Raw genomic sequence first — 13,392 nt, forward strand, 5'->3', positions numbered from 1 at the left:
TGTCCCAGCTTGCTGTGAGGAGGCGATGGGTTTAGATGGTGGCAGCCACTTAAAATGGAAAAGAAGTGGAGAAGGTTAAACTCAAGAGTCCATTCTCTGAGTGCGCTCCCCTCCCAAGTGACCCCACTTTTAAAGACAAGGAAGCAGAAGTACTGTGAAGCTAAATGACTTGTCTGTTGTCTGGCTAGTATGTGGCAGGTCTGGGCTTGTCTCATTACATGGACAGCAGGGAAAAACTCAGGGGAGTTTGGTTTGTAGAAAATCTGGGGACAAGACTGTAAAGGACAAAGACACAGCTGGGAATAAGACGCATAAGTGGCAGTAATGGACATAATTCAACAGGTCAGTAGTGGTTCTGCTGCAGTGGTGGGGCCATGATGCTTTTTTTTTTTTTTTTTAATTTCTCTTTTCTGTTTTCCAAGATGTATTTAATCACCAAAGTCTACTTTTACAATAAAGGGAAGAAAGGTCTTGAGCATCTGTATCTAATGTCAGAGTGAAATGAGTGAGATACAAACCCAGAAGGAGCCAATGGGTTTTGCTGGATGGAAAGAATTGGGATTTGGAGGAGGGCCTCAAGAGTGCAATTTCCTTAGAAAATAGGAGGTCAAGAGGAGGAGAAGGGGCAGAGTTTCAGGTGTCCCAGATTTGCAGTGACACGAAGCAGAGAATTAGGATGGGAAGACGTGTCATGGCTTACCAGGTGAGACTCCCATTCTTCTGATGACACTGAACTGTGCTCCACCCCCACCCCCACAGTGCCCTTCTTTCCCTTCAGAGAACCAGTGTCCCTGTGACTCCGCCCACTCATCTGGCCACCATTGCCCTGAGCTGCCAGGAGCCTGGAGAAGATGAAGGCATCCGTGGTTCTCTCCCTCCTTGGCTACCTGGTGGTTCCAAGTGGTGCTTACATCTTGGGGCGTTGCACAGTGGCTAAGAAACTCCACGATGGAGGCCTGGATTATTTTGAGGGCTATAGCCTTGAGAACTGTGAGTAGGCCCCCTTAGTGCTCCCTCCTCTCACCTCCTTGCCCTCCCTTCTCTGGCCAGGCATCCCCAACTCCAGCTGTCCTCAGGGTCACACACCTTCTGTTCCATCTCAGGGGTGTGCCTGGCCTACTTCGAGAGCAAGTTCAACCCCATGGCCATCTACGAGAACACACGTGATGGCTACACTGGCTTCGGCCTCTTTCAGATTCGTGGCAGTGACTGGTGTGGCGACCATGGCAGGAACCGCTGCCACATGTCATGTTCCGGTAAGTCCCTCTTTCCATTCCGTGCAGGGGCACTGGAGGCTGTGGTGCTGTGTCAGAGGCCTGCCTTCCGGATGGCCAGAGTTTACAAAGTTTACAAAGAAGAGGGTGTGGCAGGAGCCATATCCAGGGTGGGTCCCTGGGAGGCTGAGCATTGCACTGCTGGGGGTACAGTGAGATCAGGCTGTGGGGAGTCAGGCAGGCTAACCTAGGATGGAGTGACGGAGACCCCTGTCCAAGTGGGCAGAGAAGGTGTTGGGGAGTTGAGAGGAAGCTGCAGGCATCAGAGCCTGAAGGGTGGGAGCAGAGGGCACCAGCTGGCCTGATTTCACCCACGCTCAGTCACCTCTCCCTTTTTCTTTCTTTCTTTTTTTTTTGAGATGGAGTCTCCCTCAGTCGCCCAGGCTGGAGTGAGTGGCGAAATCTCGGTTCATGGCAAGCTCCGCCTCCCGGGTTCATGCCATTCTCCTGCCTCAGCCTCCTGAATAGCTGGGACTACAGGCCCCCGCCACTACGCCTGGCTAATTTTTTTGTATTTTTAGTAGAGACGGGGTTTCACTGTGTTAGCCAGGATAGTCTCAATCTCCTGACCTCGTGATCTGCCCGTCTCGGCCTCCCAAAGTGCTGGGATTACAGGCATGAGCCACCGCTCCTGACCCCTCTCCCTTTTTCAAGGAGGCAGTTGCTGCCACTTTGAAAGGCAGAACTGGTTACTGGGAGGAGATAGGAGCTGGGCATCCCAAGGGGAGCTTGCCCACTGCTCTTAGGTGGTCCCAAGTACCTGTGATCAAGGGGAGGTGGTTGCCAGGATTCACTAACTGTGTGAGCATTTATTGAGCACCCACCAAATGCCAGGCCTTACAGAGCTGCCATTCTAGTGCTTGTTAACTGCCAGCTACTCTTTTAAGCCCTTTATAAGTATTCATCTAATTAATTCATCTAATCAATCTAATTAAATACCCATGAGGTGGGTACTGTTATCCCGATTCTATGAATGGGGAAACTGAGGCCCAGAGAGGGTAAGTATATGCCCAAGACCACACAGCTGTGGGGTGGTAGAGCTGGGAGGGAAACCTAAGCAGTGCGGCTCCTGAGTTGGGGCTAAACCAAGAGGCTACACAGCTGGGCCAGGTCTCCCTCACATCTGAGGCGGTCTTTCTGCCTAAGCACCCCAGCATCCTCCCTAATGAGCAAACCTCCCTCCATGCTGATGGGTGAGAACCATTCCAGAGCCTGTGGCTTCTGAGCTGGGTCTTTAGGAGACAGAGTGGAGAGGTTGGAGTGAAGGTCTGCAGCCTTCTCATGTGGCCTGGGGAGTACCTGTCTGTATTGGGCCCCATGATTGGCCTTTAGCTCCAGAGAGGAGTAAGAAAGTTCTCTGATTCAAGGAGAGGCAGGACTGCAATGTAGGAAGAAAAGGCACAGGAACTCTGTGGGAACCTGGTGGGAATCCTAGCTGCTGCCATTAAGAATGACATGAGCGGCCAGGCGCGGCGGCTCACACCTGTAATCCCAGCACTTTGGGAGGCCCAGATGGGCGGATCACGAGGTCAGGAGATCGAGACCATCCTGGCTAACATGGTGAAAACCCATCTGTACTAAAAATACAAAAAATTAGATGGGCGTGGTGGCAGGCACCCATAGTCCCAGCTACTTGGGAGGCTGAGGCAGGAGAATGGCATGAACCTGGGAGGTGGAGCTTGCAGTGAGCCCAGATCGCTCCACAGTACTCCAGCCTGGGCGACAGAGCGAGACTCCGCCTCAAAAAAAAAGAACGACATGAGTTTGCGTAAGTCACTTCTAGAGCTCCTCCAAATGGGGACATTAACAACCACTTATGGTTTCTGTGAACATAAAATGGAATAATGTATACAAAAGCCAGGCAGGGCCCTTAGTGAATTACAACAATCACAGTCTAGTTGGGGAGACATACACATTAAAAGTGTAAGTTAATAACATTTTTAGGCCGGGCGCGGTGGCTCACGCTTGTAATCCCAGCACTTTGGGATGCCAAGGCGGGCGGATCACGAGGTCAGGAGATCGAGACCACGGTGAAACCCCGTCTCTACTAAAAATACAAAAAAATTAGCCAGGCGTGGTGGTGGGCGCCTGTAGTCCCAGCTACTCGGAGAGGCTGAGGCAGGAGAATGGCGTGAACCCAGGAGGCAGAGCTTGCAGTGAGCCGAGATTGCTCTACTGCACTCCAGCCTGGGCGACAGAGCAAGACTCTGTCTCAAAAAAAAAAAGAATAAAAAAAACCCATTTTTAAATTAATTAAATTGATTTAATTTAAATTGAAATGATGGTACATTCAATGTCACCCAGAGCTTCCTGGTAGCCAAGGCAAAAAGAGAAATACAGTAGGCCTGTAATTTATATTTCATAGGCAGAAATATAGATGGATAGATATCTATAAACATAGATAAATATAGATATCTATCTATAAATCTATAAATCTATCTATCTATATATCATCTATCTATCTATCTATCTATATCTATCTATCTATCATCTATCATCTATCTATCTATATCTCTATCTCTCCAGAATCCAATGGGAGACACATACAGTTATCTATCCATAATAGAGGTGGTACTGTGTATTGTGATGAAAATGTGGTGGACTATATATCCTGAAAAACTCTCCCATTAGGTAGAATGCAAACAAAGAAAAGAAAAAAAATTCTTTTAAAGTCCCAGACTGAGTTGGCAAGAAAGTAAGAAAAATCCCTAGAGGCTAAAAGGGGAACAAGGATCCAGATAGGTTAAGTGAAGGGTTAGAGCAGATCATGATCCTGGGCATCAGCTGATTCTCTGTAGCCTAATCAATATATTTTAATGGAAAAAATTTTATAAGAATTACAAGTTAAAAAATTAATAGATCTGGTAAAAAGATGACTACATCCTGCTACCTCCTTAGGGTTGTCTAATAAAAATCTAAGGACAGATGAATTCTTGGAATTCACTGGAAGACTCTCTGATGTGAGTACCCTGTACCTTCCCTGACATCACTCTAACTTAGCTGTCATATGGCGGCATGGTATCTTCCATTTTATTTTCCCCACAGCTTTACTGAATCCTAATTTAGAGAAGACAATTAAATGTGCCAAGACCATTGTAAAAGGAAAAGAAGGGATGGGAGCATGGTAAGTCTTACATTTTTATGTAGCCTGTATTAACGACTTTCACTCATGATCTGTAATCTGAATCTTGGCTAAATCTTGGCTGTTACGCATGTGCAGTGCCAAAACTAAAAGGCTCTGACTCACCAAGGTAAGTGGCAGAAAACCACTGAGTTCCACAACCTCAAGGCCACAGAGGGAAGGAAATAATTATCAGAGAAATTGGCTTGAATTGTACTTTTTTTCCCCCAAATCTTGTTTAGGGTTATATAGAATGCTAGGATAAACATCTTCAAACGAAATCTGTGTTTATTATGATAATCTCTGATTGTTTCTTTCCTTTAAGTTCCTACAAGGTTTCTGAATACCTTTAAGGTTCTTGATACATGTTGTGAAATCCAGCAGGCCCATATTTGTTTATATTTCTACAAAGGGTTTAGTAAAATGTAGATTTACTACACCTTCACCAATCACAAAACTTTTGCGATTTAAAGGTGAATAACTGGCTGGGCATGGTGGCTCACACCTGTAATCCTAGCACTTTGGGAGGCTGAGGTAGTTGGATTACCTGAGGTCAGGAGTTCGAAACCAGTCTGACCAACATGGCGAAACCTCATCTCTACTAAAAAAAATAATAATAATAAAATAAAATAAGCCAAGTGTGGTGGTGCGTGCCTGTAGTCCCAGCAACTCGGGAGGCTGAGACAGGAGAATCGCTTGAGCCCACGAGGCAGAGGTTGTAGTGAGCTGAGATCTCACCACTGCACTCCAGCCTGGGCAAAAGAGTGAGACTCCATCTCAAAAAAAAAAAAGGTGAATAACAATTTTGTCTTATTTTCTTTTGTCTTTTATCATGCCCCATTAGGGTGTTTCCCTCCATGTTTGTTATATATTACTATTGTTTTGCAATTTTTTTCTTCTTTGCTCTTTGCCTATTTTAAAATTCAAGTTATATTATTTGAAAGAGCTCTTTATATATTTGGTACATTAACTGATTGTTGTATATTTATTGCCAAAATAACTGCAACTCTAATTTCCTCTTTAGCCAGATATTTGCTTAGAAGAGTCTAAAATTTACAAGTGGTTGGGCCTATGTCTGACTTCTTTCACTGAGTGTTGCATTTGTTTGTTTTTGTGTGTGGTTGCGATTCATTCTCATTGCTATACAGTATTCCATTGTGTGGATTCACCGCAGGTTACTTATTCATTCCTCTATTTGTGGGCATTTGGTAGTTTCTTAATTTTTAGTGCTGCCATGGACAGTCTATACTTATCTTTTGGTGAATATGTAAAAGGATTCCTATTGTTTTTACAGAGGAATAAAATTGCTAGTCATAGGATAAGCATATTTTCAGATTTGGCATATTGTGTCAAACAGTTTTCTAAAGAGATTTTTATCAATGTACACTGCCATCAGAAATTATGCATTTCAGTTGCTTCACATTCTCAACCACGCTTGGTAATTTCCAGTTTATTCTCATGACTGTGTTGTGGTATTGCATTATGGTTTTACTCTGCATTTCCCTGATGAGGTTTCAAATGTTTATTGGCCATTTATATATCCCCTTTGGTGAAGTGCCTCTTCAAATCTTTTGTCAGTTTTTCTATTGTGCTGTCTTTTTCTTATTAATTTGTAGGAGATATTTATATATTCTGGATAAAGTTTTTTTGTTGGATATATGTATTGCAACTATCTTTCATTCTGTGAGTTACCTTTTTATCTTTTTTTATAAGAGATATCTCAAAAAAAAAAAAAAAGAAAAGAAATGGGGCCTTGCTCTGTCACCCTGGCTAGAGTGCAGTGGCGTTACCACAGCTCACTGTAGCCTGGAACTCCTGAGCTCAAGTGATCCTCCTGCCTCAGCCTCCCAAGTAGTGAGGACAACAGGCACATGTCACCTTGCCTGGCTCTTTTTTTTTTGTAACCTTCTCAAGAGTGTCTTGATAAACAGAAGTTCTTAGTCACAATGTAGTCTAATTTGTTATTGCTTTCCCTTTATGGTTATTTTAACAAATATCTGCCTATTCCTTGGTCTTGAGAATATTCTCCTTTTTTCCTAAAAGCTTTATTGTTTTATCTTTCACATTTGGCTCTGCAATATCCTTTCTTTCTTTTTCTTTCCCTGTTGCATTGGCTAGGATCTCCAGTGAATGTTGAATAGAAGTGACGATTGTGGCATCCTTGTCTCATTTCTAGTCTCATAGGTAAAGAAGTTCAATATTGTGTCATTATATGGATGTTTTAAATTTCTGGAGATACTCTTAATCAGATTGTGTTCCTTTCCATCTCTAGTTTGCTAAAGTTTTTTAAAAAACCATGAATGGTTGTTGAATTTTGGTTATTACATTTATTTTTTTGCAATTCTGTGTTAGCTTATCCACCTGCCTTAAAAATTCAAACTGTTGTCTTTTTTTAATCTCTCTTAACTCCCACGACTTTTCCAAAGGTCATATCTGGTGACATCTTATTGAGGATGTCAGTTTTATACAATTTACTTCTGGATCCTGCAGTATGTTATTTTCATAATAAATTTTATTGTGATGTGCTGGGAGTGGTGGCTCATGTCTGTAATCCCCAGCACTTTGGGAGGCTGAGGTGGGTGCATCACCTGAGGTCAGGAGTTCAAGATCAGCCTAGCCAACATGGCGAAAACCCATCTCTACTAAAAAAAAATACAAAAATTAGCTGGGCGTGGTGGCATGTGTCTGTAATCCCAGCCACTCAGGAGGCTGACTTAGGAGAATCGCTTGAACCTGGGAGGTGGAGGTCGCAGTGAGCTAAGATTGTGCCACTGTACTCCAGCCTGGGCAACAGAGCGAGACTGTCTCAAAAAAATATTAATAAAGAAATTTTATTATGATGCCCCCTTTTCTTTTTGTGATATTTCTGCATAGGTCCCATGTTAGCTTTATCCTCTTTACCCTTCCTTGAATAAGGACAGAGTTACCCATATTCAGTATTTGCTAAATGGACAGGTTGTGTGGCTTTTTCTTGTCTCTGTTCACTGTTACTTGGATTATGGCCAGACCCTTTTCTCTGATGTCTACCTGGGGATAGATTGGTGTGCACATCTCTTGGCCTAGTTTCCAGTTTGGAGATTTTGCTGGTGTGAGTGTCTTTCTGATATGCTGAATCAATGGAGTGCATGAAAATCCTCCATTTCCAGCTTACACTGCTACCATCTCCATCCACACTGTTTATGATGGCAGGCGTACACTACCCGGTGAACACTGCACCACCACAAACTTCGTTCTTCCCCTACATTTTCTCCTCCTGTCCCACATTTTATAATTACCTGCCTGATTGATCCTGGACATTGTAATCTCCAGATAGATCTAGAAAGAGTGTCATATTTCCTAAGTTCCAGATGGCACAATTTTTCAGATCTTAGTATTTCTGAAACTAGGCTTTATTTTGTAATCAATGTATTATGCCCCCAAAGCTGTTATTAAATCATTGATGAATCTTAGAATAGAAGATATCTTACAATAGAGGAAATCCTATAATAATAGCTGCAATTTCTTAACTGATTGCATTTATATGCACATCATGATTGAATCCTCACAAATCCCTCTGCTGTGAGTATTCTTCTCTTCATTTTCAAAATGAGAAAACCAAGGCATAAAGAAGTAGAATAACCTACTCGTGGCCACAGCAATATGATCAATCCTGGATCTGTGCTATTCCAAGCCTCAGGTCACCAGGCTACTCAAAGAGATGGGGTTGGGTGACACAGAAGGTCTATGCTGTGGTTATGTAGAAGGCAACCAAAGGACAGTTATCCAGTACTCCAGTGAGTCCAAACTCAGGGTTTCTGAGCAGAGTCAGTGTAGGGTGGTAGGGGAGAAAGGACAGGCCTGCAGGTGAACAAATTTCACTAGTGGAAGCATAGGTGGTGTTCCTTACTATAAATCATGGGCCCTGAAGGCAGCACAGACTTTGTCCAGAATCTGATCCAGAAGGTTATGCCTGTCTCAGAGGCTGAGCCTTTTTGTTGTTGCTTTTTTTGTTTTGTTTTTCTGTGTCTTCAAGGTACTTTGGAACTATTAGGTTGTTGCAAAAGTCATCGTGGTTTTTGCCATTAAGAGTAATGGTGGTTTTTGCCATTACTCTTAATGGCAAAAACTGTGATGACTTTCCACCAACCTAAAAAAGTCAATCAGAGATTGTTTTTCCTGCTTCTGTATCTCCAGCCTCTAGCTCTGCGCCTGGCACATAATGGAAACCCCCTATGTGCTCGTTGAAAAACTGAGGCTGCATTTGGGGCCACTATCCTGAAGTCATTCATAACATTTTTATTTTGAAATTTACCATTTATTATCTTTAAAACTGAAAAATAAACCCTTTCCCTCTTATCAGCAGCCTCCTCAAGGTCACCAGTGTTAATATTCTTAGAAATCAGAGAAAAATGTACGCACAGATATTTTAAAACACACATGGAATCCCAGTGTCCACACTGAGCTGCAAGTTGCTTTTTTTCAGCTATTAATAGAGCTCATAAATCTTGGCATTATCACTACTTAAAGGTCTCTGCCATCGCTGTAACAGCTGCTAGTACCCCACTGTATAGATGTTGCAGGTAATTTCTCTGCCAGTTCTCTAATGAAGAAAATTTATTTCTTTCCATTTTTGTTGCTGCTGTTGCTGTTTCAAAATTCTATCATAAGCATCTTGCTTTTAGAACTTTTATGTTCTTTCAATTGTATCCTTAGAGAAATCCCTTGAAGGGGATTTATTGAGACTATTTGGTGCATTTAACCGTTGGAGAGACCAGTTGCTAAATTGCCATTTGGAGAAGGGGCCCCTCCACCCACACTGCATGAAGGGGCCTGTTTCTCCTCAGCTCACCAGCCTGAGGTGTTAAAAACCTGTGTAGTTTTAGAAAACTGAGATGTGTAAAGTGATGTCATTCTGTTTTGCTTTGCATGTTGAAATTACAAAGGAAGTTGAACATGTTTTCAGGTGTTTATTGGCTATTTTTCTGTGAACTGTTTACTTATATTCTTAGTCCATTTTACTATTGGGTTGACAATGGTTTTTTTCTTCATGTTGATCTTTTATGTGTCCTTTATAAATTAGGCTTATTAAACCTTTATTCATTTTATTTGCATAAACTATTTTTTCAGGTTTGTTATTTGCATTTTGATTTTATGGTATTTTTATCCTACGAGAGTTTCACAGATTCACAGAATCAAATCCCTTGGTTTTTTTCTTTTGTGGCTTCTGGGTTTATGTGAAATCTCTTTCTTAGAAAGGTCTTTTGTACTCCAAAATTGTAAGCCACGTATTACAACAGTGCTGGCACACACACAAATTAAGCCCTATATTAAATTTTTGTTAAATAAGTTAAAAATAGAATATGATTTTACGTTTTTAATGCTTAAAATTTTGGCCTTCTTGGAATTTATTTTGGCATAAAAAGTGAGGTGTAGGGAGCTAGGTTTACATTTTTTAAACGGCTAGTCATTGATTTCAATACTATTTATTAAGTAACCCATTTTCATCACTAATTTAATAGATTGTAATTTTAAAGTGAAAGTCCCCTTATTAATGTTAACTGACTTTGGAGTGTTTGAAATACCTTTCATATATGGTCCGAGTTTCCAATTAAAGTGGAAGCTTGGCTGATTCTTTAGAGTAAGCCCTAATGAACTAAAACCATATTTAGTGTATGGCACTGGGTGGAGCTATGCTAAGCCAGGCAGATCAAGGCCTTCTTATTGCTGAGGTTCCCACTGAAGGGAGCTCTTATTAAGCTAACAGGCAGCCACGCGTTCTCCAAAGCTCAGTGGGTCAGCTCTGCAGGGTTGGGGCAGACAGGAAGGGAGAAGACTAAGACCACACATGTCCCCAAGGAGTCCCTTCTGCAATGTCTACCCTGGGCTATGGGAAGCCTTGGGATTTCTGAAAATACCTGTGTGTGTGTTTCCCTGCCACTCTGTAACTACGAGGTGCCAGAGGTCTACAGCCCTGTCTTCCACTGTGGGACCTCCTACCCTGGAAGACCCGCGGAAACCTGCCCGCTGAGGGGTGGGATGACCAAACAGGATTTCTAATGGCTTACAGCTGGCCTGAGTGGCTCCCCACCCTGGAGATAGGGACTGGAGAACCTGAAGTCTGGGTGCTGGCATGGGGACCCAGAACAAGGGAATCACTTTTACAGGCACCAGGAGAAAAGGTTAGAGAAACTCAGTGCAGCTGACTTAGGTGGGGCTAAAGAGTTGGAAGGAATTTTGGAAGGTGAAGAGTGGAGCAGGTACATGGAAAGGTGAAAGGGGCCCTGGCCCAGGGTACAAAGGTTCTATTTGCAGGCCTAGGGTCTGCCAAAGACTCACCATGTGACTCTGGGAAAGTCACAGAACTTCTCTGAAACTCACTTCAGAGAAGCAAATGATACTTCCGTTGCAGGGTTGGGGAAGAATTTCACAGTTCACAGTTCAGCCTCCTCATCTCACCATGTGGGGTTTATGGAATGAGGTGGGGGCTGATGTGGGCACTAGGATGGAGGAAACACTAGTATTCATGCCAGGATGTGATGGAGACAGCACTAGAGATGCACAAAAGCCTTCAGAATCGTGCCCACGGCAGAGGTGGCAAACTCAAAGGCTCCAAGGGGCAGGCAGGTATAAATGGCCTGAGTGGGGCTGTGAATCCCTAGAGACCCTGAGTTCTGACTTTGAGGAGCCCTTCATGTTCACTTCTCTCCACAGGCCCACCTGGTCCCGGTACTGCCAGTACTCCGACACCCTGGCGCGGTGGCTGGATGGTTGCAAGCTGTAGCCGCCTGCATGGCCCCACAGTTGTGAATGAAAGTGCTTTTCTGCTTGCTGCTTCAGTCAATCCTGTTGATGATCTCACCACTTTAAAAGCTCCAGATGGAAAAGGACAAAAGTTTGCTTCATCCGGGGATGCAGGATGCAGAATAAATCAAACTAGTTACTCAACTTAGGCCAAAGGTCTCTGCTTTGATTATGATTATTTCTGCAATCACCATTATTTACTATTATTGTGATTTATTATTATTTAATCTCAGATGGAGGAATTGAAGGAAGGAAATTATCTGAAAAACAAGATGTGTCCATGAATGTCAATACTAAACAGGAAAAGGAAGAACAAGTACAGTGGAACCAAAGAGGAAAGAAGAGGAAGAGGCTGGCACAAGCAGGGCCTCCAGCCAAGGCGTGTCCACACTGGGACACACAGGGGAAAGGGAGAGACCACAGAATCCTCTTTGCACATCTATAAAGGGAATCAAATGACAGTTGCTCATTTCTTATAAAAAGTCTCTAAAATTTATAAATAACACATATTTGCATTAGAGAAATTTGGGAAAATACAGAAATTTTAAAAAGGAGAAAAATTTTCCTATAATCTCTGTACTCAAAGACAATTGCTGTTATGTTTTGGTTGCATTTCCTTCTGGTCTTTTTTCTGTATAGGGTTTTTATTCTTTTTCAAAAATGCCATGATAATGCTGTAGTTAGAGAGTTTTGCACCTGGCTTTTTAGAAAGAAAGCAAACAAATAAGGTAAGACACTTTTCCCCAATATCTGTTTCAATTTTAAGTAGCAAGGGGTTTATTTTAGAAGCTTAGTGGCTTACAGCTTCTTTCATGGGTTGGAGTACAGGTATCAGCCTGGGCTTCCGGGACACACCTGCCTGAGATCTGGTAGCAGCAGCAGCGAGAGCACAGGTATCTGCTCCTCAGGTCAGGTCACCTATGGGACCCACACCATCCTGGGGGTTGGAGAACATAGTTCTTCACCTTTCAGTCCTCGTACAGGAAGAAAAGAACTAGAGTGGTATGGAGAGAGCCTGTCAGTCACCTGTGCTTCACCATGGTGTTGTAGATTCTTCAAAGTGAAATTTTAGTGCCAGTGAATATTTCAGTATATGACGTACCATATTTTATTTAACTTTTGCTCTACTGTTAGATGTTTTCTTTTTTTCTTTTCTTTTTTTTGAGACAAAGTCTTGCTCTTCACCCATTGCTGGAGTGCAATGGCGCGATCTCGGCTCACTGCAACCTCCACCCCCCAGATTCAAGCGATTCTTCTGACTCAGCCTCCCAAGTAGCTGGGATTACAGGCATGCACCAACACCACCTGGCTGATTTTTGTATTTTTAGTAAAGACGGCGTTTCACCAGGTTGGCCAGGATGGTCTTGAACTCCTGACCTCAAGTGATCCACCCGCTTCAGCCTCCCTAAGTGTTGGGGTTAGGGGTGTGAGCCACCGAGTTCGGCTGTGTTAGATCTTTAGGTATTGCCATTTTGAAAACCATTACAAAGAGTGCTGAAGTCCCTGTTTGGGGCTGCCCCTTTTTATTTCTTACATTTTAAAAATTACCCCAACAACATATATTTAATGAAGAAAACCTGGGTAGCATAAGTAGTCTTAAAGAAGGAAATTAAGAATATCCCCTCATTGGAAACAAAAGTTTTCATCATTGTCATGTAGCTAAAGTGGGGAACCGTGACTTAGGGATGGTTAGCGTTAAACTTTTCATGTGTATCCTTCCCTACTTGTGTGTGTGTGTGTGTGTGTGTGCACATTTTCCCCCTTACAGTCATGGACTACTACTAAACATACAGTTTTGTATCTTCCTTTCTTCACTCAATATTTTGTGATCTAATATTTCCAGGTATACAACAGGGATCCTAGCACCATTTTTAACAACTGCACAGCTTTCCATTATATAGACAAACTTTGATGTATATAACTCTTTATTGTTACTCTTTGTAATTTAAAAAAAAAATGGAAAAATTAGGTAAAAGGTGGCTACCTGAAAAGCAGGCAAGATCCAAATCAATTCAGCTCTTCTTTTTGTCTTAACCTTGGTTACTTTCAGGAGGAAGAAATGACTGTGAGTTGGAATTTCAGAGACAGAACTTTTACTCAAGTTCAGTAACAATTGTTGAGCTTAATCAAACAGTTTTGTGTGGCTTTCTCTCCTCTCTAGAGAAGAGGGTATTCTATATTACCCAACCACACAGCATGAATCATACAGTAAAATTA

General features: G+C 42.6%; 1 protein-coding gene across 7 annotated transcripts in view; it reads left to right on the forward strand.

Annotated features, from left to right (window-relative positions):
- The window catches only part of LYZL4 (lysozyme like 4), a 40,701-nt gene extending 29,382 nt beyond the window's left edge, over nt 1-11,319 (forward strand). For 4 of the 7 annotated variants that reach the window (XM_063611477.1, XM_055281330.1, XM_055281315.2 and 1 more), the window contains 4 exons: nt 779-990; nt 1,104-1,256; nt 4,320-4,398; nt 11,086-11,319. In XM_063611477.1, the coding sequence (XP_063467547.1) occupies nt 852-990; nt 1,104-1,256; nt 4,320-4,398; nt 11,086-11,155 (441 nt within the window). In that variant the 5' untranslated portion in view covers nt 779-851 and the 3' untranslated portion in view covers nt 11,156-11,319. Of the gene's footprint in view, nt 1-759; nt 991-1,103; nt 1,257-4,319; nt 4,399-11,085 lie in introns of all 7 variants that reach the window. The other 3 variants (XM_063611472.1, XM_055281323.1, XM_055281309.2) reach the window with 1 other exon arrangement.
- The last annotated feature ends 2,073 nt before the right edge of the window (nt 11,320-13,392 follow it).

The sequence above is a fragment of the Symphalangus syndactylus genome, chromosome 1, assembly GCF_028878055.3.
Source record: "Symphalangus syndactylus isolate Jambi chromosome 1, NHGRI_mSymSyn1-v2.1_pri, whole genome shotgun sequence".
NCBI classification, from domain to species: Eukaryota; Metazoa; Chordata; class Mammalia; order Primates; family Hylobatidae; genus Symphalangus; species Symphalangus syndactylus.